At 37.1% G+C, this 27,118-nt stretch overlaps 2 protein-coding genes across 2 annotated transcripts; both read right to left on the bottom strand.

Moving 5' to 3' along the window:
* Nucleotides 1-1,124: 1,124 nt before the first annotated feature.
* Nucleotides 1,125-5,656, bottom strand: LOC126794166 (AT-hook motif nuclear-localized protein 1). The gene is made up of 5 exons (XM_050520826.1): nucleotides 4,901-5,656; nucleotides 3,211-3,278; nucleotides 2,855-2,986; nucleotides 1,793-1,954; nucleotides 1,125-1,653 (listed from the first exon to the last, which is right to left on the bottom strand). Exons 1-5 carry the CDS (start codon nucleotides 5,259-5,261, stop codon nucleotides 1,420-1,422), a joined length of 957 nt encoding a protein of 318 aa, XP_050376783.1. The 5' UTR covers nucleotides 5,262-5,656; the 3' UTR covers nucleotides 1,125-1,419.
* A 15,496-nt stretch (nucleotides 5,657-21,152) lies between these two features.
* Nucleotides 21,153-24,048, bottom strand: LOC126793436 (ACT domain-containing protein ACR8). The gene is made up of 7 exons (XM_050519957.1): nucleotides 23,654-24,048; nucleotides 23,322-23,367; nucleotides 23,114-23,228; nucleotides 22,961-23,028; nucleotides 22,283-22,849; nucleotides 22,056-22,160; nucleotides 21,153-21,965 (listed from the first exon to the last, which is right to left on the bottom strand). The coding sequence occupies exons 1-7, from the start codon at nucleotides 23,713-23,715 to the stop codon at nucleotides 21,603-21,605; spliced, it is 1,326 nt and encodes a 441-aa protein (XP_050375914.1). The 5' UTR covers nucleotides 23,716-24,048; the 3' UTR covers nucleotides 21,153-21,602.
* Between the last annotated feature and the right edge of the window lie 3,070 nt (nucleotides 24,049-27,118).

Here is a 27,118-nt window from a genome sequence, read left to right as displayed (position 1 = left end):
GGGCTTATGAGTTCCTTGCTTAGAAGCTTAGAAGGGAGCTAAAACACAAGCAAGTCCACGTATGAATTGGGTGTTAATTTGGGCAATGATTAAACTAATGAAGCCAGTACACTTGGAATGTAGAGTATTATGGAAGTGAATCTGATCATAATTTGATATAGTTTAATATCTCAATGATTGTAAAGATTTTTTGTTAACCTTTGCAAGAAATTGCCCAGGATTTGTGTATCTGAATAAGCTTTTATGAACCCTGTGAGGTATTGAACAAGTGACTTGGGAATATTGGTAAGCAAGTAGTTTCTATTTTGGGGTTTTACACAAGGTTTCTGGGAAATTCAATGGGAAATGGGAGGCCTTCCCGTTTTTTCTTTAGTGTTCTATTTCTGCATGAGACATGAAACCACGTCGTTGACAAAAACAGCAGCAGATTTGGGCATGTTTTGAAGTTGACATATTGAATTGAATAAGTATTACACAGAAGTACAAATCAATTGCCCATGAAATCTGGGCGGCAAAATATTCTAAATAAATATTTTTTTGGCAAAACATATCAATCGAAATAAGATTACTTTAATCATTTTTTTAATGAAAACATAGCAAATAGACTAGAAGTTGTGTATTCGAGTTCGATTTGCAACAGACTAGTTTCTCAATTTGAGTTTTTTTTTTCAATAAAAAAATAAAATGAGCTCACTTGAGCAAAGAAAGTTCATTGCTTACCTTGTGAGTTCACTTGAGCTCAGAAATTTTATGTGCCAGGCATGTCCATTGTTTCCGTTGAAAACGACCTGTGCTTGAGTAGTTGAGTGGGCGATTCCCAGTGGCACAACTTTGTTGTTTAAGTTCACACACAATCTAAGGTCCCAAAGAGATGGGGATTATTCAAAGCTGACCGCTGGGTGCTGCTTCCATTATGATTTGTTTAACAAGATGTTAAGTAGTTTCTCTTGATGTTGATTGGCAGCTGACTTGAGCTGATCGACAGGGTTTGTTATGCTTTGTGGGTTCGGAAAGAGACTGGAAATCTTTAAAAACACGAACCTCAAAATCAATGTTTTGTTCTCGGCTATCAGAATCACAGGGTTGAAGCAACAGAATCAAACAAATGAGACAAGAGAGTGAGATTGTCACAAACCAACTTCTACATCACATTGCATCAATCCAAAGAGTCACATTCGGGTGGGGTGCTAATATTACATCACACTACAGCAGCAGTGCAACAAGAGCCTAAGTAAGCTACTAAAATTAAATGATACATCAATTGGGGGTAACCCGAGATGAAGCTAGATGACTCTAGTAGTCAACGAGTTTCCAGACAACAAACAAGGTGAATTAAGATCCAACAGTTGGAGACTGGGAGATGAATTGCCGTTGTGGTCAGTGAGAAACCTCATGTTGCAACAAATAAGCATGGACACGTCACATTACACCTCCGGGCACTGATACATTAATGTCAGTCTTACTTTTATGATCGGACGGATATGAAGACCAATTATCACCACGGAAGGAAGTCGTAGATGATAAGTTTGGTTTTGGCTCAGCACTTGAAACAGGAATAGCCATAGTTGGTGTTGCATTAGAAATGTATTCATGTTTCTGTTTCTTGGGTTTCTGCTCATGCTGGTTTCCAGCCAGAAAACTGCCAACTACAACCTATTACAAAACAAGAAAGAAATATTGAATAATGGTAGTATTAATTTTCATATTTTATAGGCAAGTAATAACCATCCTGCTTATTTGGTTCTTTAATCTTTCTGTCCATAAAATTAGGACCCCAGAGACATTACCATACCTGGACAGGACTTGCAGCAACTAATAGTCCAGCAACTCCACCACCTACAACACGCCCATCAGGACTTGCTAAAGAAACACTCATCCCACCTGATCTGCTTCTTGTCCCTCCAGTTTCATTTGGCATAAAGGAACCAGATAACGACAGTATCTCAAAGCGACCCTGCAAAGAAAAAGGCAAGGATGGAATGTCCGCCAATGATTAATAGAGAATGTTCAATAAACTGCAAGAAAATTGATATTAAAAATAGGAAGTTATAGAAACAGAAAACACGTCCCATGGTTAAGAAGTACCAGATGAAATCCAAGTCATTAAATTACTGGAGAATGCAGACAAAAGAAATCATAGAGCCGCATTTGGGGATAGGTGAAATGATTGCAACAAGCTGACAAGAGATATAATCAATGCATGGCCAACGTTAACCTAGTGAAAATCGTTAATGTAACGGTGATGCACAATTTTTGTCCTTTAGAAGGTCAATTCCAGAAAGACGAACAAAATTCTCACAGCTTTTTCCTATGGTGAAGTTTGCATAAAAGCACAACTATGCCTAGTCTCGATTTTAATTACGCACATTAAAGTACACCACAATTCTAATCTCGCCCAAGAATTTTGCCAGTCACTGGCACTCTGGCAGTATCAGCACCAAGAGTGCTAGACATTCAGCAGTCTTGTCCAGACTATCATGCACAAGTAACCCCACAAAAGAACAGTAATATCCGCCAAAGATGGGGGGTTCAACGACAAACTCGCTGGTTTTAAGCCTCCCCATGCATATCATGGCATCATTCCAATAACAGAGTTAAGGGAAAAGAGCTCTTGTTTTAAAGGAAAAGAAAACAGCTGTTATTATTTGCCTTCTGAAGGGATAATAATTTACTTTACGATTCCATAATGAACATGGAACAAGAAGTTTCAAACTATGCTTTAGATATTACGGAAAATGCACACTACTGAACAGTTAAAAACATACAGTAATAATATTTATATGCAAATCACTTTAGAAATTCCCCACTATCTCACTGAAGGACACCACCAACAAAATATGGATAAAATGATCACCTCATATGTCAATGTGCCACCAGAAGAATCAGGTTGACGTAGTGTAACACTCGATATCACACCATTTGCAGAGAGCACACATATAGCTCGAGGACCTTGTTGAGAAAATGATATAATCTTCATCATGACATCCTAAGACAACCAGAGTTGATACAGAAAAAGTCAACTTTAAGGGCTTAAGTACTCGGTGAAGTAAAAAAACAAAAAGACAATCTACTAAAGAAGTTACTGAAGATCTGAAATGTATATTGGTTATCAGTGGCATCTGCTGAGACTAATACTCATGATGGCATCTCCAGCTATTTAAACAATGTAACATACTCATTAACGTTAACTTTAATTTTCAAGTTAATTACCTCTCCAGAATTAACATTGATTATATGAGGAGTAAAATTAGCACCAACAGAGCAGGCAACCCATTCACCTACACAAATGAAAATCTCACATTAGCTCTCACTTTGCGATAGATTCTGTGATATTTGCACTATCAATTTATTCCAAATCAGAGTAAAGGAAAGTAATATAAACTGTCGAGTACTGATTCATAGATCATTAACAATCTTATAGGTCCCCTTAGAAAAGCTTTAATCTCATGTTTTACCAGAAACAAGTGTTGACTTATACTTCTGCCAATTGCATATCTAACTCAACAAAACAAACAACAACACTTTCAGGATCAACAATACATGATATATTAGGAAGTAACTGAAAATTTCAAGAAACTAGCTTAATGAGGATACATTATACATCAACATATTAAAGATTCCTTATAATTTCCGTGAGACAGTACATGGTGTGAGAGTTTTATTCAGATCCCATGTTCCCAGAAGACTTTATGCCTGGTTTATGTTCCCAGCAGACTTTATGTTTGGCAGTAGAAAGATAATCAGCCCTAGAAGTATAGTGGCAATCGTTAATGCTAAAACCAAATTGGTTCAATTCCTTACCTATTTGTTTCAAAAAAAAACTAATCATGCAAACAAAATTATATATGAAAAGAAGTATGAGTCTGTATATGCCAGATATCCAGTGCACAGAGCAACAGGAAAGACCTGAGATTCTTGTATCAGTGATAGGGTACCAAATTGAAAGATTATCAGAACGGACGATAAATATAAGCCGAGCTATTTATAATGCATCTGTAAAACGTATGCAGTGAGTGATTGGAACGTACACAGATGTATTTAAGATGACCGATCAATCTGAAAAGAAAACCAGCAACTGCATACAAACTTACAAAGACAAACTGACTCAAGTCATTAAAATTAACAGCCAAAACAATTAATCAAAACTCCATGTGGCACACTTCTGATGATCTATAGCTAAGATTAAAGATTCCACCATACATCTTGCAGAGAACAATTCAGAGAAACATAAATCAAGCTGACCCAAATGTAAAAGCTAGCAGCAGACGATATGACACAAAAACCCAAAGACCAATTCAGTCTTATTCTGAGAAACAAATAATGCAAGTCCCACAATACAACACACAATCAGAGCTGGGTATCTTCAAGAAGACCAAAACTGTATCAAAGAGTGTGAGAAGGGGAGGATATCCTTCTCTAGATTCATGTTAGCAAGTTTAAGACAGGTTTCAAGTCCAAGTAGACTGTTCACCATCACTTGCAGACTTTAGCAGGCACACAACTTGGCACCTGGCATAAATTTCATTGCTCAAAAGAGGTGAGAGAAATGCCAAAGGACAGCCAAAACAAGAAGATTCCATCATTCCCATACCAACCCACAAAACTCATCTTTACAGAACCACCACACAAACACCAAGATCTCTCTCCTCTCTCTCTCTCTCTCTCTCTCTCTCTCTCAATAACAGCATCCAATCACAGGTCCCACATCTACTAAATCAAGAATCCCATAAACCCCAAACCTCACACTCCCTCTTAAATTCTCAGACTCTCCCAACAAAAAGACTCAAATCTTTGCCCAATCCCCGCATAGAAACATCACTAAAAATCACAACTTTGAGCTCATAACCAACTATAAAACTGACTCAAAACTCAAAAAGGGTATGCATATATCTTTCATTACCTAAATTCTCCACCTCATACTTGGTCTTGCTCACTGAGCTGGCCGGCTTCACTTTCCCCCTTGGCTGCTTCTCCGCCGAGAAATCAATCACCGGAGGCGGCGCCGCTGACGATATCGGCTTCGGTGACAGCGCCATAGTAACACTCCCATCCGGCCCATACTTCCTCGGCCTCCCTCTCTTCTTCTTCACCGGCATCTCCCCGCCGGCCACCGCCGGTACCGCCGCCGCAACCGGCGGCGCAGGTGCTGATCCGGCGTTATTGGCCGGGTTTTCGACCCTCGGCGCCACGTGGTAGTCAGAAGGAGCATCTGATCCCACCACTGTAACCCCACTACTATTGACAGCTTCCCTTCCCTCCATTGATAGAGTTTACCTTAAACCCCAAAGTTTGTTTCTTTTTGAGAGTTTTTTTAACAGAAACCCATTTTTACTTACTGATCTAAACCCACCCAACTCAATGATGCACAACCAGAATGGAACAAAAATTCGACCTTTGAATGAAAAAAAAGGACTTGAAATTTGAGGAGTTTGAAAGCTTCCTAGAGCTTTTGACCTGAAAATTAAGCCAACAAAATTGGAATGGTTGTTTTACTGATAGCTGGAGAAACAAAGGTTCTGGGCAAAGAGATTGAATTTTATTTTCTGGAAAAAAAAGATTGGATTTTTATTTGTTTTGGGATGGGAAGAAGAAAAGATGAGTTTTTGAGCTTCTTTGAAATCTGATTTCAATTTGGTGAGATAATAATAAGAAAGCTTGTTTTTGTTTTTGAGCTTATTGGGTGCCTAACTTTCCTAAGACTGTCCGAATTGTGATTTAAAAAATGGAAATGAGAAATGAAAAGATGGAATTATTAAATGGGGGATTTTTTTTTGAATATGTGTAATGATTTATCTAACATCTTTGGTTAAAATACCAATTGTATGGTTTTGGTTGGTATCCGGTGAGAAATAACTATACTTTATATATAGTGGGTAGGGGGATTTTCTTAATCTTGCATTTCTAAAGTATATTGTTGCTTGAAATATGGGCAAAAGTGAAATGAAGTAATTATTGTTTTTATTATTTATATATGGTTTTGTAGGTGAATGGAAAAGTAAAATTAGGTTGCCAAGGCATGAAGAAAGAAATAGTCCAGAAAAGGGAAAAAGATGGGGTGGGTGTGGGCTTGGGTAGGCATCAACTTTTCTGAGTTACGGTACAAAATGATAAAGATATTTACAAGAAGGAAAAAAAAAAAGCAAAATCATACCAATTAAAAAATAAAATCATGGAAGGATAAGTCTCATATGCAATAGGAATCTCCACACAATAATAATTCCACATTTAGAGGTGCAACTCTCCTTTCACTTATAATTAGGGGAGTGAGCAATTAGACATCTGCTTCTCCTAAAATGAGAAGTGTTTGACCTTTGGTACATGGTAGGATAAGCATAATCATCACTAGACCAAAAACTGGTGGTTAAGAAATGAAGTAAAGCTAGCTAAAATAGCTTAGATGCAATAAGCGAACTTCTTTAGAATAAGTGAGTTCTGTTGCGTGATTTTTCTATGGTTGTTTTCATAGTTAAGCTTGCTTTAAGATAAGTGAGTTTCGTTGTATAATGAGTGATGCTAGCATACAGTGTTTGTGTTAATTACAGAAGAATGTATGTACTATATAGGTTTACGTGCTACCTAAAATTCTCAGTCTGTGATGTATTGTTACTTAAAATGAAATTGCTTGAGTTCTGGAAATTCAGATAACGATAAGCATATATATACCCGAACAATAACAACTCAAAGTCTTAGACCGTAGACTAGTGCACTGATCTCACAAGGCAAGTAATCAGTACTTGAAGAGGATTTGAGTTACTACTGAATTGCAATTTTAGACCAACAAAATCAAGTTGCAATCTAAGCTTTTATTTTTATTTTTATTTAAGTCGAACGTTTTATTTGACTATCACCTGAGATAATAACATGAAACTCAACTAAAGATATGTACTCTAACAAGCACTGGCTAACGAAAAGTGTGTAACAAGTATCGTCTAACACATTAATATTTATCATACAATAAGTTATAAGAAATCAAGTGGCACAAAAACTATCCAATCTTTTTCATGTGAATGGGACGATGTCTTAAAATAAAATCATACTCATAGCAATTGCGTTAATGGGGTTCAAATTAAGAGGTAAAGAATTAAAAGAAAAGTGCTTCAAGTTTATAGCGTGCTTATAAATATGGAACATGTTCAGTGGCTGCACATGTTGAAGGCTTATCTCATATATTTAGGTCTTATCGGTTTAGAGATAATAGTTATTTTTTATCATAGTGGAATCGTATGTACTTAGAACCATATTAACTACCATTTGGCATTTGACGCCCGGCAAACAGCTTTGGACTTTTTTAAACTTGTCTTCATTTGGATTTTGGACAAGATTATGACATCGTCCACCTTAAAGTGACTGAGGTTTGATAAATCTCCGTATGTCTTTAATCTTTCCTACATCTAAGTTAAGAATTAAAATTGTTCATTCTATATCGTGTTTGGATGTCTAAATTGAAAACTTTTCATCCAATTGAACTTCATGCATGATTCAGATAATTTTCCAATAAATACCTTATAATAAGGATTTAGTAAAAACTTTTAAATAAATGATTGAATGACATGCATATTGAACTTAGAAATATCAATCGAACTCTAAAACTATACATTTAAAAGTTGTCACGTACTTGGTCCTCGATCATTATATAAGGTCCTCATTGCGAAACTTTACTTCAGACACCAATATATATGAACTTGTCGGGGAAAAAAACCAATATACACGAACCCTACTCGTTACCAGCAATATGCAGAATTTATGTGTTCTTCCTTTTCTATTCATGGCCCATTAACAGTTTGAGAGGAGCAATGTTGCTCACGACGTAATCCTCTATTTGTTCATTGTCTTCCTCGTTGCTGTTAAATATCAACACTCTTGATTTCTTCACAATAACAAGAATGGAAATTGTTAAAACTGTTCATACAATATCGCATTTGGATGTATAATTAGTTAGAATTGTGTATAAACTGAAAACTTTTCAGCCATTTGAACTTCAAGCATAATTTAGAATTTCAGATCGTTGAATTGTACTTTATCATGGATGATCAAATTAAGATATTCCTATAGGCGGTTGGTGGGCATTCGTCATCAAGGTGTAGTGGCCAAGGTTATGAGCCATTGTTAAATGTGCGATCAATGAGTGATATTTAGATCTCGTGGTTTGATCGAGTCAAGTTATATATGATTTTTACGATCAGATAGATTTCCTCATGAAGTAGATTTTGTCAATTTTTTAAAAACGAAGCTATATGTGATTTGATTCTTAGATAGAACTCTAGTCCTCTTGTTCGCAAACCCAATGGCGCGCGCCATCACCCAATTCCACTCTAGATCGTCATTTCCCTTCTCACATCATCAGAAACCAAAATATGTCATTCCACTTATTTGGATATACTTGCCGCCATGTGATCACCAATTCACCATTGATGTACACAACCTCTTTGTTCTTCCTTCCCTCTTATTCATAACCTAAACTCTATCATGAGTCACGACTCACGACCATAAAATGGTAGAAAAATCTACTGTTTTTGTCCTTTATTTTGAGAAAATTTTAAGATTCGTTTTCCTTTTTTTCAAAACTTGTGTAAACAAAGTGAATAAAGATGGTCTCACCAAAAAAATGATCAAGGATGGTAGAAATTTTGGAAGTGATCACACATGGGAGCACATAAGAAAAATCAACACGAATAAAGGACCACAAACATTGACCAAAGAAAATGCCATGGATTATGAGTAAAATATTCAAAAGACTAAATGCATATCCTTTTCAAATTAACAGATACGTTACCAAAACACCAGAAAAATTGAAGCGTAGATAAGAACAACTAATTATTAAATTGTGTGAGCAATTGAAAAATATGTGGTGATGAAGTCGATGCACATTAGCTTCCACAAGTTTGTGTTTATTTTTATTTCTTTCCCAGTATTATTGGCCTGCAAGTTTTGGCATCATTTTTCATCTCCTTTTCATTGTTTAATCATAATGGAAATGCGACTTTTATAATTAGCTTATTTTACATTGGTTGAATGAAACCCTATTTTCAGATGCTAGCCTGACTGTAACAGAAACAAAGTTATTTCAGCAGACAATGAAACACGAAAGTAAACTAATTGTAGAAAATTTTCTTGAAACGACTAATAAATAATTAGAACAAGATAACATTTATATTATAGTTGAATTAAGATCCACTTTGTCCTATAAGATTTTGCCACTTCAAGCTGAGATTATGAAATGCATGCACCATGCCCGTATATATCAAATTTAAATACGAGAGTATGAAATGACTCCTTGAATTTATTTTCGGAATTAATAGGGATGACTACGTACGTATGTGAATTACTATACGTATCAGGTACGAATTTATATATAGAATAATAGTTGTATATAGCTCAATACGTACAACACGCGGATGTATGAGAATTTAGGCGGGGGCGGAGACCAGTTGGAGTATCAGTCAAACCGACTGTTGACTACTACTACACTCCCATGTTCAGATCGATCGATGATCTTAATTAAGTATCAACGTCGAAGACCCGTCAAGATTAGTTGGTCAAGTCTCTTCTCATCTCTGTGTCTCATCCAAGCCCCTATTATATATATATGTTTTTCCTCTATCTGTATGTTACTGGTTTTTTCCGGTTCTAATCATCTTTGAATCTCTATGGACTATATATATGACAAGGACTTTATTTCACAAATCTCTTCCAGGGATGCAATGAATAGGAAATATGTGTTTCCTACTTTCCTATTCAACTTGGATCTAGATCTACACTTACTGTCCAGCAGTTCACACCATGAAAACTGTATGTACACGAACCCTCTTTCACTCTCTAAAGCTATAGATATATAGCTCCATCAGCCCCGAAAACCCAATCCGCCTAGCATCTGCCTAACTCTCGCCTAGTATTCGCCTAGCTCCTCCATATCACCTGCCTAACATCGCCTAGAGGGAAATATTTGCTCTGCTATAGATATAAGAGAGATGTCTCTTATCTTGGTCTTTGTGTGACCATGTCCCAACCATGGTCTATACTAAGGGGTGCATGTAAGAGCAAGATCTTTGAATTGCATCAAGACTTACATGTTACTGATGTTAGTTAGTGTTTCCTATGGTGATTGATTAAGGGACAATATTAGTGTGATGAGAGAATTCAATCCTTGATGGATCAATATCTAAGAGCTATGATTTAGTTGGTCAGCCACGTACAGTTTGGGTTTAAGCAGCTATGTTTGAAAATTGATATAATTGATTCAAGTGGGCCTCTCAGCTCTTTCTTGCTTACCAAGGCTAACTTTGTCATGATCAAGTTAATTTAGCCCAAATATTAAGCATAATACAGGCCATGATTCAGATACATTCTCATTTGGGCTACTGTATTTGAAGTTTTCTACTTATAGTTGATCAGAACTTAAGAGGCTGCCAGTTCTGGCAATGACCCTCATTCATTTTGGTGGTCTCTCTGCTCTCCCAATCAATTAAGTTCAAATTTTGGCGACTCACGCGGGCTCAAGTTACTTTACAGTAGCTAACACAAGGCTGCAGCCTTTGTCATGTTGGAATGGGATCGATGCTTCGGCTATTCGCTTCATGATCGATAATGAGGATAGTTTCGAGTTTTGGGAGCACTTGGCCGGATTTCTTGCGCTTTTGTTTTGTGATGTCGCTGCTAATGGTACCTGATGCGGCAAATGTGTATGAACAAAACCCTAATCCAAGCAACTGGCCTGCTGCTTAAATAAAGAAGACAACTTCAAGCTATTGGTGGTTTTGGTCAGTCACTAATAAATCCCATCATTGTTTTGAGGACTTGTCATACCAAGAATTGGGACCAAGATTGTCATCAGTATTTATCATATATACATATAAAATGTTGCACATCATTTTTTTTTTTGGTAGACAAAATGTTTCTCATGGATAACAAGGAATCTTGTAATACTAAAATGCTCCTTATTAATCAAGCAACCATTTGTGATTACTCATGACTAATTAACTGATGGAAATGTACCTAGCTTGTAATTGTATATTTTTGGTCAACCAGAAATCAATTTCAACGGTTGGTTCATCCTAAATTTTACTCCAAAGCACAAAATGCATGCCAAATGCTGCCATTGCTTTGATTACTTACAAACAGGAACAGACCCTCTATAGCATCCAAGATTCATACTAGCTAGAGCAAATTAGATTAGATCTCTCTTTGGTGAAAACTAACGCCGACTTTGTTTCTTCAAACTGATTAAGACGTTAAACCAATGATAAAGGTTCTTCGAGGAGGTTCATTATGACTTATGAGATTTCCAATGAATTAGCCATCCTATACAATTCAAGTTGTCAGTTCCAATTAGGTAGGATTAACAAGAAAAACAATGTTTCCTGCAACTGTGACATTGTATTACTCCCCAATAATATGGCCTTATATGTTTGGTGCCATCTGGGTATCTCAAGAGTCAAACTGTTCTTCTTTTGCCAATCACCACTTCCAGGCGTCGATATTCTTCACGCAGCTTTTTCCTATTGAATAGTCTCGGCAGTGTGAGAAAATCTCGATCTATTGGTAAAAACTGTAAGCGAAAATAGTGGTTGAGGCGTTACAATGTCAGCCGATATAGCTTCAAAGTTATTTAGATGTAGCATACAGGAATTTTTTGAGGAAGATAGCTAGTAGGTTGTCCATAATAGCCTTGGTAGTGTAAGAATATTGGAAGCTTCTTGGTGGGAACTTCTGCCTGTACGGAATTTATGGAGAAAATGTCTCCTGATAGCTAGGAAGTTTCCAACATTGTATTTTGTTGGAGATGAGAGATCTCACATCTAAGAAGTGACAAAGAAAATAAAACTTATAAGTGGGTGAATAATAACCAATTGTACGGAGACCTTTTTGATCAAAACCCAACACCTGTGAGGTGGCTAAGTTGGGACAGTATCGGTACAGTTGGTCCACGAGCCACGCTTGTCGCTGTTTAATATGATATTAGAGTGGGGTCCCTCTCCAGTCGCGCCTCCAATCTTTCGTGGACCCGAGTAGGGTGCCACTTTGTCATGCCATCGGAGGATTTCCGATTGGATGACTACTAAGTGTCGTTGGTTATTGGACCTTAGTTTCTTTCATCCCAGTATGTGGGATGTTAATCTGTCACGTGTAACCTAATTTAATCTGTCACGTGCATACCTAAAAATTAGGTTACACGTGAGAGGGCGTGTTGGAGAGGAGAGATCCCACATCTAAGAAGTGACAAAGAAAATAAAGCTTATAAGTGGGTGGATAATAACCAATTGTACCGAGGCCTTTTATGATCAAAACCCAACACTTGTGAGGTGGCTAAGTTGAGACAATATCAGTACAGTTGGTCCACGAACCACGTTTGTCGCTGTTTAACATATTTCACTTGAAAGAGAAAACCTAAGATGATGTTCATGTAGTTGCAACTTTACAACTACTGGCTTGCTACGTACTCTATTTTTGAATATGATCGAGAATCTTCCAGGGAGGAATGACTAGGAAAAGGAGGTAGCTTAAGGAGAAAGGGATAGGCTTTGTGAACTTTCTGAAATGCTGAGATAGAAACCGGATAAAACAGGCAAGCATGCACCGACTTATTACAAAGCTATGTGAACAACTGAAAAGGGAAAGGCTAATTAAGACAAGAATAAAGAGAGAGAGATTCTATGCATAAAGATTGCGGCTCATTGCAGCAAACAAACAAGTCTCATTTGGAAGCACAAAGTTTTCAGGTTCTTCATATAAACTTACCTAGCAAGGGATGGTTAATTTAAAGAAGCTAAAAGCTAGTAATCAACTCTGCATTCTTCCGATCTAGGAATTATGATAATTAAAGATTTGCGATCTCTGCATTTTGTTTGACGTAAATTTGACTGATGGAAGGTTCGAGTTCTATCTCCTTGACAATGGCGGACAATGTTAATTGTTGCTAGAATGCATGAGCTTAATTAGCACTCATAAATCTACACTGAATGTCAACTTAATACCATGAGGAATATTAGCTTGTTGGAAGACATCTTTAGCTGTTAAGTCACATTCAGTATAATCTGCTTATTTCAATTCACTTTAAACTGTTTAAGCAATTAATGGAACAAATGCTTTGTTCCTTATTCACATGATTGAGATTCATCAAGTAAATAATTACTATCACTATCATCTGGATTCATGCTGGTTTGGTACATTATTACATTATATACAGGCCACTTGGCGTGATTAGTTCCATCACTGTCTTAAGAGCAATAGTCTATTCATGAGTGAAGTGTTTCATGCATCCAAATTAACATGTCAATTTGTGTATAACTGTATATATGATTCCAGATTATAAGACAAAAGTGCCTGATGCATTCCTGAAGCATATATTCATTATATTGAAACCAGAATTAGATCATCATATGCTCTTTCAATTGCATCAGCATAATTATTGGAAACATCAACAACTTGTTGAACTACAACTATAAAATTCCAAGAAGACATTTGGATATATACAGATTCCAAATTCCAAATAGAAAAGGAATTGGAATTAGCAGCCAGATTAGGATGGGACAGAAAGCCCTGTTATTTTATATAGCAATTGATTAATTTGTAGTCACCGCAAAGGGACAGATTAAGAGAAAAATACCCATTTTCACTAGAACTTAGGATGCACAAAAAGAGTAGTAAATTGCAAGTTATTAGTATCATATATAGTATATGATACCTATAGCATAGTTGGCTGGGAATCTCTAAGTGGTTTAGCTAGCTAGCTATTAGATAATTTAACTAGGTTATGCTTTGCATTACTTATATACTAATAGGACTAACTTTCCACGCATGGATATATAAATGAAGCGATGCAAACTTGCAAAGCTGTATGAATGTGAGAGGTAGAATTTGCCAGAAAGATAGAGAAGCATATAAAAGAAGTTCCACTAACTAAAGAAATTGTGCAGCTTAATTACAATAAACCAAAGACCACTTTGTTAATTGGAATCTCCGATCAAACATATGTTTGATATGGAACACCAACAAAAGATTACTGTACTTGGATTATATATGTATTGGATAGCTGGTTATACGATTGGAATGAAAGGACAATCACACAGAGAGTACTAGCTTCTATACACTATTAGATTAATAGGTCTTTTCTCCTATCAGAATGCTAATCAATCCTCTTGGCTTATGTTTTATCATTTCTGAAAGAATCATTGAGGTGATAATTAGCAAAGTAGGTATAGATGTTATGAAGAAAATGCCAAGATAGATAGTTGAGTTGTTTGGAACTTTGGATTGATGTTTGTCCTTATAACTGAGAGAAATAGGATGCAGAAATATCAGGACAACAAATAAGACGGTATTTTAAGATCTGAAATGAGTGTAAAACATACGCATATGGTTACACCCGATGATCCGTTTAAGCCAATTTAAATGTGAAGAGAGCCATAACTAAATAATAAAGAGTTGAACTTAAGACCTCTTACTACATTGGATCAACCTCCGAACATATTAATTCTACTTGACCAAACATTACCATATGTGTGAGGAGATTAAGTGTATGCTAGATTCTTAAACCTCTACGCTAGCTGCTTTAAGAAGTTGGATATGCCATAGTTCGTACGTCTTAACTATCGCACCAACTCATCAATGGTATGTCGCACTCATGAATCATGACACTCCACAAATAAAGCATACATGTTTTATGCTCTCCAGTCTCCACCAATAAATGGCATTTTCAAAGTTGTCATTGTGGAACAAATACTAAACCAAACCGATACTCGATTAGATAATACTCAAATTGTCAACGAAAGTTTTCTATGATTGGGATATATCACATGCACAATAAAATGAAATTGAAACTGGGGAGGAGGCATGGGGATTGCCTTCTACAAGCTAGTCGCAAGTCGCAACAGCCATTTTCGTAATGCCTTGAGAAATGTTCAAAATCATATATAAGCACATTGGTAGCTCCATTGCCATTAGCTATAGGTCAAAGAAAGAAAACCCAGTTACCATATATCGATAACCAATACATGTGTGAGTTGATCTGAGCAGCAATATCAGCTTTTTGAGCCCCCAAAAAACCAAGAACTAAAAAACAAGTATCATATATATCCATCAAAGCTAACAAACAAGTTTATGTAAAGAAGAGCTGATTAATCTAAGGGCATGCATGCATGTGGTTAAGCTGCAGATTCAAACTGAGCTATAAAACATGCATAGATTATATCGAGGGCATACGAACACGTTCAGCCAGCTATGGCGGAGCTTTGCGTTTTAACCGGCGTAGTTAAAGGCTAGGTAGGCGATGCAGGGGTTTTAGTTGTAAACAAACAACCAGATGCCAAAAACAATAACCTTGGACCACCATGATGATATATACTTCACCTTCCTAGGGTTGGTAAGAGAGGTTGTCCAAAAAACAAAAAACAAAAAAGTTCCAAGTTGAACTATACGAACCTTTCTAATTTATTGTGAGAATGACCTATCAATTTCCAAACTAGCTCCTTTATCTTGGTATATTGATAATGCATAGTTTGCGTAGAGATTTTTGATCCAAGATAGGTACAAGTTCAGTTGACCCAAAAAAAAAAGATAGGTATAAGTTATTATATCTTACCGGAACATGTACACTGGTGAATTTTGGCTTGATGGTAATACTCTTGTCTCCTTCAAATTGTGAATGAAATGCTAGATAAAAAACCTTTGTAATTTCTATTAAATTATGTATGGTATCGACCGAAAAAATCTCATACGGCCAAATATAACTGAGTCTTTAGAGAGTAAACTCTAACATTAACACTTAAAGAGTTCAACGCAACTACAAATAAAAATAAGACTAAAATACGGCGTCTAAAATATATATTTGTATGTATGCAATTACTTAAAAATTTGTTTTAACGCCATAATATATCGCCAGATTTGGCGCTGCAATCCCACGTGTCATGCTAATTCATCTTGCCATGTTAGCAATTATAATAATCACAAAATATCATTTTTGAATGAAAAGACAATCTTATTCTTGTTAATCCAACGATTCTAGATTATTATAAAAAAATTGTAATTTTTTTATATATTATTTATTTTTTCAAAAATGTAATAAAAATACGATATATACAAAGTATGCTTGAAATATATAGATATATGTGTGTGTGCGCGCATGCGATATATATTCATATATATATATATATGTGTGTGTGTGTGTGTGGTACCTATATGGTAATTGTATTAATTAATTATAGCCATTAATTGATCATGAATGTAAATTAATTAAATAAGAAAATCATGAATCTTGACATATTTGTCACTAGAAAGATTACCATTGACATAATTGTATTAAATATGATATTAATTAAGATATGTATACTCTAGGAAAACTAACATTTGTTACCTTACATATCTCCTTAAATCGATTATACCATAATAAATAAATATTTCATTTACAAAAACTAAAGAATGTTATAAAAAGTTTTCATCTAAATATAAATATTGTAGTTACCTTACATCGTTTGAAATGTGAAAATAAGTATATTTTGTGCATATAATATTTCACGCATGCACACACATATTTAAAAGCATATTTTCGTAAATTTTACTTTTTAAAATTGTATTTTATAAGCATTATTGTGATGAAAAAGAAGAAATGATAAAAAGAAAAAACAATTATAATAATTTAGAACTGTTGGATTAACAAATATATAATTATCTTCATTTAAAATTAAATTTTTATATAATTTTAATTGTTGATGCGGCAATGTGACATGACATACTACATAGGATTGCGGCGCCGGATTTGAAGTCATATTATGATGCCTATGTTGCACGGACACGCCCCTGAAGTGGCGTATTGCGTGTCCGACATGGACACACCCCAATACGCGTCAAACACGCGAACTGGAATTGGACACGGCTCAGACACGCTTCAATACGAAAGTGTGAGATTGCTAAACGCGCGTGTCCAGTATTTTTGCCATCAAATTGTTTTGGACCTAAACTGCGAGATTGCTCATGTAGTCCTACCTCCTTGCCTCATTGCTCTCAGTCCCTCTCACACAGCCAACGAAACTCCAACCCCAACCACTTCGTCGCCGCCGTCAAGGCTCTTCCTCATGTCGCCACCACCGCCAGCGACGATCTCTTCAGTAAGGTAAGTCCAAACTCTCTCCTTTCTTTTCTTCTTATTCTACTTATGTTGATTGAATGAAGAACTAAAGAATTTTTTGATTTGTGATGAATTGAGTTATGGGTGTAATCAATTATGGATTTATGTGTGGTGATTGAATAGAGTTGGAGTTCGGGGTTTCAAATCAGTTTCTTCACTTTCTTTTAATCAATTATGGATTTTATGGGTGATGATTGAATAGTGATTCATAGTAGTGAACTAGTGATACATGTTCTTCTACACATACGCAAAGCTAAAACGAATTTAAGCTCAGGTTGAGATCATTTCACAACTAATTTGATCCAACTTGTTTCGGGGGTTGAGAAGTGTTAGGCTCGGTGGAGTTAATATCACAAAACTTAGTTGTGCATTGAGCTATAATGCTACTGAGGACTCCAGTAGTTTGGCTTATAATGGAAATGTATAGGCGAATTAGTGTTCGCATATAAGGATCAGAAGATAACTTCAAGCAAAATATTAAAGCATAGTTGATTAATTGCACAATAAGTCAATAACAGAAGGACATGAAATTTTCTATAAACCCTCGGTTTTTGTTTGGTCTAATTTCAATGCATGAGCACAATTATAATGTACAAGTACAATGACCAGTAAATTAGGCCAACTATATTTTAAGCACCTAGGAATCAGCTTTGCTTGCAACACCCTCATCATCATTGGAGACATATTCATCTTGACTCAGCTCTTCATCACTGGATTTCTCTTCTTGAGCAGCCCCTATATTTTTTTTCTTAATTAGGTATATATATTTAAAATAATATTTAATTAACGTGTCTAAAAAATATTTGTGTCCGTGTCTAACAAAAATTTCATTTGGCGTGTCCGCATATCAAATCAGGGGCGGAACCACATGGAAGGCTAGTGGGGCTATAGCCCTACCGAAAAACAACCACAAATATTAACTAGTATATGTGTTAAAATAACAAATGTCTATGTTGGTTGAATTGGCTAACTACAATTTTCAATTCTAGTCCTACCCAATGACTCTTGGTTCGATTCCCCACTCCCCCCACTTTTTGTATTTTTCATTCTATTTTTTTTTCTTCTTTCTCTTCTTTCTTAGTTCTTTTTCCTTTTTAAAAACTTTTCTATATCCTTCTACTTTACAATTTTGAGAAAATCTAAACTCTATATTAATTATTTATATTCTCTATCCATTTTTTTCATTCCTTTTTTCTCCTTTCCAGTTTTTTTCCCTTTCAAATTTTTTTCTATATTCTTATACTTTACAACTTTGTCTACCTATTTTCTATCTCTAAAATCTATTTTAATTTATTTATATTTTCTCCCTATTTTTTTTCTCATTATCTTTCTTTAGCCACGATCGATACAATACCAATGTCACTTGCGATTGAAATGCGAGAGGCAAAATCTCTTTATTCAGCAGCAATTAGCGCTTGATTGTTGAAGGGACTTCTTTTTTACTTAGGCTTATGCTTAGATTTCATATTGCGCTCAACTGAAAACCTCAAATTTATTGGTACGCATGTTTTTATGTACTTGAATGTGATTCAAAACACTTCATCACATGGATGGTTGGTTTACTTGGTTATATGATCTCATCTGAAGATAAGGATTATGAACTAAGTGGTGCAAAGTAGAAGAAAGAACTTGAAGTCCAATAGTCTCAAATTATGTTTTCATATGTATGTTACTACAAAAAACTTCATTGAAGCATAATAAAAATGTGGTTGGTAATGGTTTATACGTTGAGGACATACACTTGAAATGAGACATTTTCAAATTTAATTCATCTAATTTTTTACATGTAATTAACATATTATTTATATATTTTTTAGGTATTTAATTTTCTAAAAAAAAATTGGACAAAAATCAGCCCTACCCATTTTTCAATCCTGGTTCCGCCCCTGTATCAAATCATGTTCAATACGAACACTCGTGTCCGTATCCGTGTAAGTTAGTATGGCGCCCTCGCAATCCTCTTATTTAAACTCCTCAAAAGGAAAGTAACGTTGTTGATTCAGGGTTAGGGTTTAAGATTAGAGTCAGGTTAGGTTTTTCGGGGAACTTTAAGTGAATGTACGATTAGTTTAATTGAATATCAAAGAAGCAAATTAGAGGGCAAATCAGACAAAGCTGCAACTATAGAAATTGTTCGACAAATTGTCGGGAGTCGTGGTGTTTAGCCCCTTGGACACATAAACAACATTATTAGCCGCTTTCTATTTCTTATAGACAAAACCAAATCTTAATTTGTTGGATTATCCATTTCCTTTTTTTTTTCTTATCCTTTTGCTTGCCTTTGACTACTTTCAATCCAATATATCCCAATCAGTTGATGTATAATACAAATCCCTGATTTGTTTCGTTTTTCTTTAGTATACAAATTCCCTAATTTGATGGCTATTCCATCCCGTCGCTATCGGACTCAAAGTTCCATGAACTTGTTACAATTATCATGTATACTCGTTTTTCTTACAAATTCCCTAATTTGAATTATCATGTATTAAGATAATAATCACACTAAAGTGTATTAACTCTTTCTCGTCAGGAGAGACTTTTCCGGCGAATTTCTCCGACTTCCGACCGTTTCTTGGAGAGAATTGAGAGAGGAACCTAATCCCACCATTGCCACCTCCAAGAATTGGTGGTCGGCGACCCTTAGTTCCATCACCAGCGCTGGCCACGACTCTACAAAGTGGGTTTCCTACAGCGGCCAAGCCACTGTTTACCGCTACAATCTCCCACATCAATATGTGAGAAAATATGCACACTTCCCAAAGCCTATAAAAGGGATTAGAACCTTCTAAAATAAGTAATGAACTTCTATATAAGTCCTTAACATTTTGCTTAAGAGTCTAATACTCGTTAATTTAAGCATTTGAGAGTCATAGGGCTGGCATCCCACGGGTCTTGACCTATGACCCAGTTTTGTCTTGCAGAAAGTATAGATGACATACAAATAACTTGATCTCAACTAGTAAGTGTTGATTATAATCAAGGAGGTAACTGATATTCGTCACAAGAAACTGGAAGTTAGCATGAATGATATAAAATCATATGATTTAGATAAGTAATCACAAAACAAGTAGTGTTTAATTCATTCAATGCTTCAAATATTATTATGTACCCAAAATTAAGTGACCATTTGTGATTTTTCGGCCAACTTTTTTTTAGACCGGATGAGTTAAAACACTCGTAGACCAAATAATTACAGATTTACTCTATTTTTCCTTGTCAAAAAGTAATTTAACCACGGATTGTGGTATAGTAGTTTCTGACCGCGACAATTTTTTAATCAGGATTTAAACGTGACATTGGTCAGGGGTTTGATCGTTGGCGGAGGCATTACACCTCTTTGTTTCTAACTGGGCCACAATGGGCCTGAGTTGGGGCATTGAGAACATTACTGTGGCCTAGGCACCCGGTTTCTGGACTACCAGGTTGAAACCATTTCACATGGCCCCGTCAGAGATTAGTCACATGCCGGAAGAATTACATTCGGCCGTGGGGATACCCTAATACCCGGTTTTTGGACTACCCGTTTCGGTATGCAGGTGTACCACCGTAGAACATTGAGGGGTTTTCCTCCGCTAAATTTACGGACCCCACATAGAAAATATCTTGAAACATGGAAATAAAAAAGTTAAAAAAAATAAAAATTAAAAAAGTAGTTTGAAACCAAGATATGGCCGTGTTCTCTTCCCGCCGGTTCGGATAAGTCACGCTGTCACGGGTCTGAAGCTGATTTGACATCAAAAACATGTCTTGGAGAAGTAGAGAACATGGTTTCTCTAACAAACTTACTAAGAAAACTGGAGAACATGGATTCAATAAAGTCATCCAAATGACCAACTCTCCTTATTTAATCTAAGATCTTCTTGCCCTACAAATCTAGATAATTTCCTTGTCAAACTTTATCAGTTTTTCTCCATGTTGATGACATTTTCACACCGAGCTTATAGGTCCTGGTGCAGTCATTATATACTAAACTACTAATTAAGGGGGATCAGATTCTTCCCACATTGCACACAAAGTAAAAACCTTCTGGATTGACACAAAGTAGCTAGACACATTGAATTAAAAAATATCACGTCAACCATTAAAACTAATAATAATCCCTTAAACATGAGAGTTGCTATGTACAAATCTAGCTGTGGTGCTTAAATTCCTATTCCTCTTTTACCTAACATTCTCTTATTTTCCTTCCAGCAATAAACCAATATAATTCACTACTCACCCAACACCCTTTTTTACATTCCCATCTGTTCTTTCCCTCTACTAATTTTCAAACAAAAGCATTTAAATTGGTGGAGTGGCCAATCTCTATCAATTTTCCTCCAACCAAACCAAACCCACCTATAACAGCAACTACTATCACCAAATTTCCACCTCCCTTCTTCCTTTTCTCTTTATGTACAATGCCAAATCACCAAGCAAAGAATAATATACCATCCAATGCCAAATGCCAGCTACTGAAATAACCAAATCTTCCACAACATCCTCAAGAAAAGGACCTTATGAGTCCCAAATTGAACAGATTCCTCCTTACTAAGCTCCCAAGTGATAACAGCACTGCCCCACCAACCCCAACAGCTTGATCTTCTCTTTCACCCTTTGGATGGCAAATCAGTGGCAGTTCCTTTACTTTCAAGTCACTCAGCCCCACTCTCTGCCTCACTGCATCGATGGTTTCTCGATCAGCAGGGTTTCCGATTGCATCGGTGACATAGAAAACGTTTTGAGCCTTGTCTGTTGAGGTGGATATCTCAGCCCTTGTCACATTGAGGCCGGCCTCGCGGAATGTTCTAGTGACATTAGCTAGAAGACCTGCTCTATCCTCAGTGCACAATTCAAGTCTCACACCCTGCAATGGCATATCCCAAATAGTAATTAGCATAATGCACTCGAAACCAGATAAAATAACTAAAACCATTCAAATTTAAGTAAGCAATACCTCAGATGCTCTTCTTTCAATAGCAGCTTGCAGGCATAGGATTACACGATGTCGTTCAGGTTCAGAGCTGATTGGAGTTCCATCAGTATGCCTAATGTAAAATTCCTGAAACATAATTCAACAACAAACTACAGTTAGTTGATTAAATCGAACCCAATGCTTAACAGTTTGCACAAGTAAAAACAGAGCAGGACATAGACCAACTATGAGGAAATGAATATATATACCATGTGTCCTCTATCCCCTGCGGTGTTAATGGTGGCATGGAAAACCACATAGCCCATATCTGTCATCGTGCAAACAACATCAAACAAAAGCTTTGCCCGATCCTTGCACTGAATGTTCACTACAGAATAACTCCTTTCAGCCCAATTCTGCACCGTTACGATCGGAGAATCAGAACTAAGCTGTAGGATAGGCTTCCTTTCGTAATCGCGATCTGCAAACATCATCTGATGGAGTCTTCTTTCGGTGTGCGTGACGGCCATGGACACTGAGGTTTTCGCGCTCCGAATATCATTGTCTCCCTTGAGCACAGTCCTCAACCTCGCCTCAATTGAATCAATTTTATGCGAGTCTTCAATTGGAGAACCTGAACCACAGTCCTTGACATAAATCAGTGAAGCAATTCGGCCGTTGTGTGTCCAGACCTTAGACTCAACCACATTGCATTGCATCTCGGCCAGCACCGCAAAGAGCTCGGAAAGAAGACCAACTCGGTCCGTTCCGGTCAGCTCCAGGGCTGTTAGGCCGTTAGAACAGTTGGAAGTTCCAAAGTGAATTGTTCCAAGCGACTGTCGAATACAAATAATTAATCAAACTTTCATTTTCAACTCTAAACTGATCTCAACATAAATTTGGGTGGTAAAAATTGAGATAAACACTGCATTTATTGATGAAACTACCTGCTCAATGTAGTTGATAACGCTCTCGTCCGTTAATTTGTTCCCATTTTGATCAGTAACATGGAAAACTGTACCAAAAACATAACCCAATTTAGAAATAACATCCTTTGAATAAAATTAATTAAAAGAAATTAAAGCGTTGAAATTTCTTACCATCCATGAACCACCGTCCATCAGAAGAAATATAAGCTTTTTTAATGGTGAGGTTTAGGTCTGTGAGGACCTGAACAGCCTCCAGAAGAATTCCATGCCTTCTAGCACTGTCGACCTGTAGAACAAACCAGAAACTCGATCAGTCAAATTTTTTGACGAAATCAAATCTTCTTTTTGAGTTTCCATATTGTGTTTCGTAGAAGCAAACCTTGACTAAAGTCGCATTGGAGCAGACGGCATTGTCAATCACGACCCTATAATGTAAAATCAACCGAAAGGTCAGGTCCATCAAGAAAAGTCGGAATTTTGGAACACGAGTTTCTGAGTACTTAAATAAAATTTTAAAAACAAATTTTGGGTGAGTCGGTGAGATCGTTTAATCTTCAAAATTATTACTTGATGTAAAGCAAAGTAATCCAAGAAAGAGATCTGAGTCTCTGAATAAAGTTCTCAAAAAATGAAAGGAAAGTTCCGAGTTGCCGGAGAAATCTTCAGAAACACAAACACGAAGAAATCTTGCTTCTTGAAAGAGGGACATACCTAGGAGTGTTCATCCGGAAAACAAGCTTCTCATACTCATCGAGACAAGCAGTCCACTCCATCCTTTCAATTCGAGCAGACGAACACGACGTTTGGTAGAGCCAAGAAATGAAAACGTTCTTCTCTTCGAGTTTTAAAACAAAAGCACCCAACAAACTCTGAGCGACGAGACAATCAAAGAATGAAAAGGAAACTTCGCCGCCGTATCAAACAAAGCCAGCAATGCCACAGAACAGAAGAGAGATGCTTCCGGACTCTCGGCTACTTAGATCAAATCGCTACCAACACAAACACCAACCTTCTTCTCTGTTTCTCTCTTTCTCTAGAAAAGAGTTACTGTTACTCTCTCTCTCTCTCTCTCTCTCTCTCTCTCTCTCAATTTCAAAAGCGCAAAGCATGCCTTGTTCTTAACACACTGGGGTGTGCCTCTTTGCCCATCTCGGTGGTCTCCCCTTTATATATTTTCATAATTTCTTTGATTAATTTAATAAAATTCAGCAATAAAGATATTTTAATATTTTATTTAAATTGTTTATTTTTTACTCCCAGAGTTTAGGGCGGGCAGATTAGTGAAAAATACTACACTTAAATCACATGGCATGAGTATTGTTGTCCCCTCCGATAACCCTGCCCGCCTTGACCGACCTCTCCCTCACTCCCTTCCACTTAAAACGTCAACTCGTGATTTACACGTGGCGCTTGATCCCTTGTTTGTAAGTTGTTCATTGCCACCAACTCGGACGCGTGTTCCACCTTTGCTTGCGTTCAACTCTACAACGAAGTAATCGTTTAAGTATATCGAGTTGGATCCAAACTTAGCTTCGAAATTATGGTCGGATTGCCGACCGGAATCATGACGTTGCAACACAGGCTTAGTTTCGGCTTTTCCTCTGTCTGCGTTTTGGGCCGGTTAGGCTTTGTACTATTTGCCGCCATTAGTGGCAGGTTAGTAAATTAATCTCGTCGTTTTAATGATCCCTCTCGAATATTCGGACAATTAGGTATCACACAATCAAGTTGTATTCATGACGGAGTCCGTTATGTTCATTAACGATCCGAAAAGGCTGCAATTCGGTCAAAACGGGGATGAGTTGGCGGGTTCTGATTGGTTGAGGTGACGCACGACTTGCGGGCGTGATCCAAGACGTAGTCGTGGGAGAGCCTGTTTGAAATCTCTAACACGTCAACACGTGTCGCGCTCAGGGAGTACCTACCCACCGACTCAACCGGCCACCCGGCCCTAGGTAAGGTAGCGGACTTGATATAAGTTAAGGGGAGCTGAATCCAGGAAATCGAGTTTCTTGTAGGGCCGTAAACGGTTTCAAAACAGTTAAAAATAGGTGGAACCGTAAACTGAATCGTGTTATTTAAACGGTTCGGTTCTTGTATTTTTCAGAATAGCAACTGTTTGGTTCGGTTCCTAACGGTTCCGGTCTCAAAACGGTTCCAAACGGTTCTAAAAAACATTGTCTTAAATTCAAGACTGATGTTAGTTTGAGCATATCATACTTATATCTGGTGACAAGAAATGAGGGAAGATTGATAATTCGAGACAAGATAATTCCAAACCAGGGCATAATCTTTGTCTCCACCAAATAGAGTATAACTAGTACTTTAGTTTAAAGCAATTTCTCCCTTTTGCAAACGGTTTCGGTCCCAAAACGGTTCCAAACGGTTCATATGCATTTTTAGATTTTAGAACCGAACCGAACTGAACTGTTTTAAAAACGGTTCGGTTCTACTATATAACTTCATTTTTTTCTAGGAACCGAACCGAACTGCTGTTAAACGGTTCGGTTCCAACAGTTCCTTCTGGAACCGGAACCGATTAACAGTCCTAGTTTCTTGTAGCTTTGTATCATGGTGTGTCAGTTTAGTGGGACTTGCATACAACACAAATTAAAGTCAAAAGAACAGCGGTGCGCCGGCCTTTGGCCTTTCGAAACTTGAGTTAGTACTGATACGGAATAAGTTCGAGAATTAAGGACTTGTGAATATGTTACCTCTTTTAGGTGGTTAAACATCTATAAATAAGGTGCATTGGAGAATGTGACTGACCTAGGCTTCATCATGGGCTGGTACGGGCCAAGTCCTACCCTAAATTTTAGAGCTTATGGTAGGGTCGGGCCGGCCATATGAATAGGGCTAAATAAGGCTAAAATGGGCTGAATATAGTCTTTTTTTTATTGAACAAAAAAAATTTAATATGATTTTTACCTCATGATTTAGTTTATATTGGTTGAAACATTGAGTACAAGACTGTTTTTTATTTATATGTATATTTTGCATATATATAGACATTAAATTCAACTTTATACTTTTATAAATATATGTTTAAATAGTTATATTTATATATCAACTTTATAAATCACTTAAAATCAATTATTGTTTTTCACACCAAAAAGACATAGAAGAAATAAAGCATATAAAATCAATTACAAAACATAATAAGGTGTATTGTATATAAAATATGAGAAATATATTTAAAAATTTAATTATTAAGAGGCCTAAAAAGGCCGAATAGGGCGGGTTTTTAGGACCGGGCCGGGCTTTGGCCCTAGCGGGTGGGGCGGTCTAGGGCCCATGGCTATTTGATGAGGCCTAGACTGACCCTTCTCTCTATGTGGGAATGTGTGCCAAAACATTGCATATATCTCTGAAGGTGAGCCACCATGAGTGGCTGGCGATACCCGAGTAGGCAGAAGGGTTATCAGACCAACTTATCTGCTTGTTGAGTCTTTTAGGTCTCCGGTCATCAGTCCGGTGACCGAAAGAGGAAGATATTAAGTCGGAGATCACGTCATTCAAGGGTGATGTTAACAAGGTCTTTCGTTCTCTGACAATCGGGTGCCGAGGAGCACGAAAACACGTTCCTGCTTTTGCTGATGGTCTCCCGGCACCGACCGTATAAAACGAGGAGGAAAAAAAAAGGTTACGGCGGCCCGTTAAAATTTCAAACGGCAGTTGGAACCCACGTCCCTGAGGGAAGACGAAGAGGCGCCGGTTTATAAAAGCGACAGGTGTGTGGGGGCGGCAGTTATGTGGATCACTCAAAAACGCGCCGCTTCATTTATAAACCGATAGGCGGGAAACACCGCCGTGTTTCGCGCCAAAATTGGGTGCTGGGGACTGGGTAGTGGCGGGAAGTGGTTGAGGTGGGGTCCACGACACGAGAGAAAGTTCGATGGTAAAAGTGAAAAGGGCCGTGTGATAATTTCCGTTGTGCTCGTTACCTTTTGCAGGTAGGGTTGGGTTGGTCGACTGGGACATGTAAGAGGACTAGAGAGTGGCCAGTGACAGCTATGACAATTGTCTGGGAATTCCCGCTCTTTTTCTTTGTGGGTTGGGTCTCGGGTGTGATCTTTTTGACCGTTAGGTTGCCGGCGGCAGAATCGAGAAGCACGTACAATACAGCGGCGCCGCAGATGACTCCGGGAGCAGCGGAGGCATGTTTCAAGTTCGACG

Source organism: Argentina anserina, chromosome 5 (assembly GCF_933775445.1).
Source record: "Argentina anserina chromosome 5, drPotAnse1.1, whole genome shotgun sequence".
NCBI lineage: Eukaryota > Viridiplantae > Streptophyta > Magnoliopsida > Rosales > Rosaceae > Argentina > Argentina anserina.
This window is presented reverse-complemented; position numbering and strand designations above follow the sequence as displayed.

Excerpts from the sequence above, each read along its gene's own strand:
- LOC126794166 (XM_050520826.1), bottom strand. The coding sequence starts at position 5,261 with ATGGAGGGAAGGGAAGCTGTCAATAGTAGTGGGGTTACAGTGGTGGGA. Across the intron at positions 2,987-3,210 it reads TCAATGTTAATTCTGGAGAG|GATGTCATGATGAAGATTAT; the intron begins GTAATTAACTTG and ends TGGTTGTCTTAG. Across the intron at positions 1,654-1,792 it reads TTGCTGCAAGTCCTGTCCAG|GTTGTAGTTGGCAGTTTTCT; the intron begins GTATGGTAATGT and ends GTTTTGTAATAG.
- LOC126793436 (XM_050519957.1), bottom strand. The coding sequence starts at position 23,715 with ATGGAGTGGACTGCTTGTCTCGATGAGTATGAGAAGCTTGTTTTCCGG. Across the intron at positions 23,368-23,653 it reads TTCCGGATGAACACTCCTAG|GGTCGTGATTGACAATGCCG; the intron begins GTATGTCCCTCT and ends TTTACATTATAG. Across the intron at positions 22,850-22,960 it reads TTATCAACTACATTGAGCAG|TCGCTTGGAACAATTCACTT; the intron begins GTAGTTTCATCA and ends TGTATTCGACAG.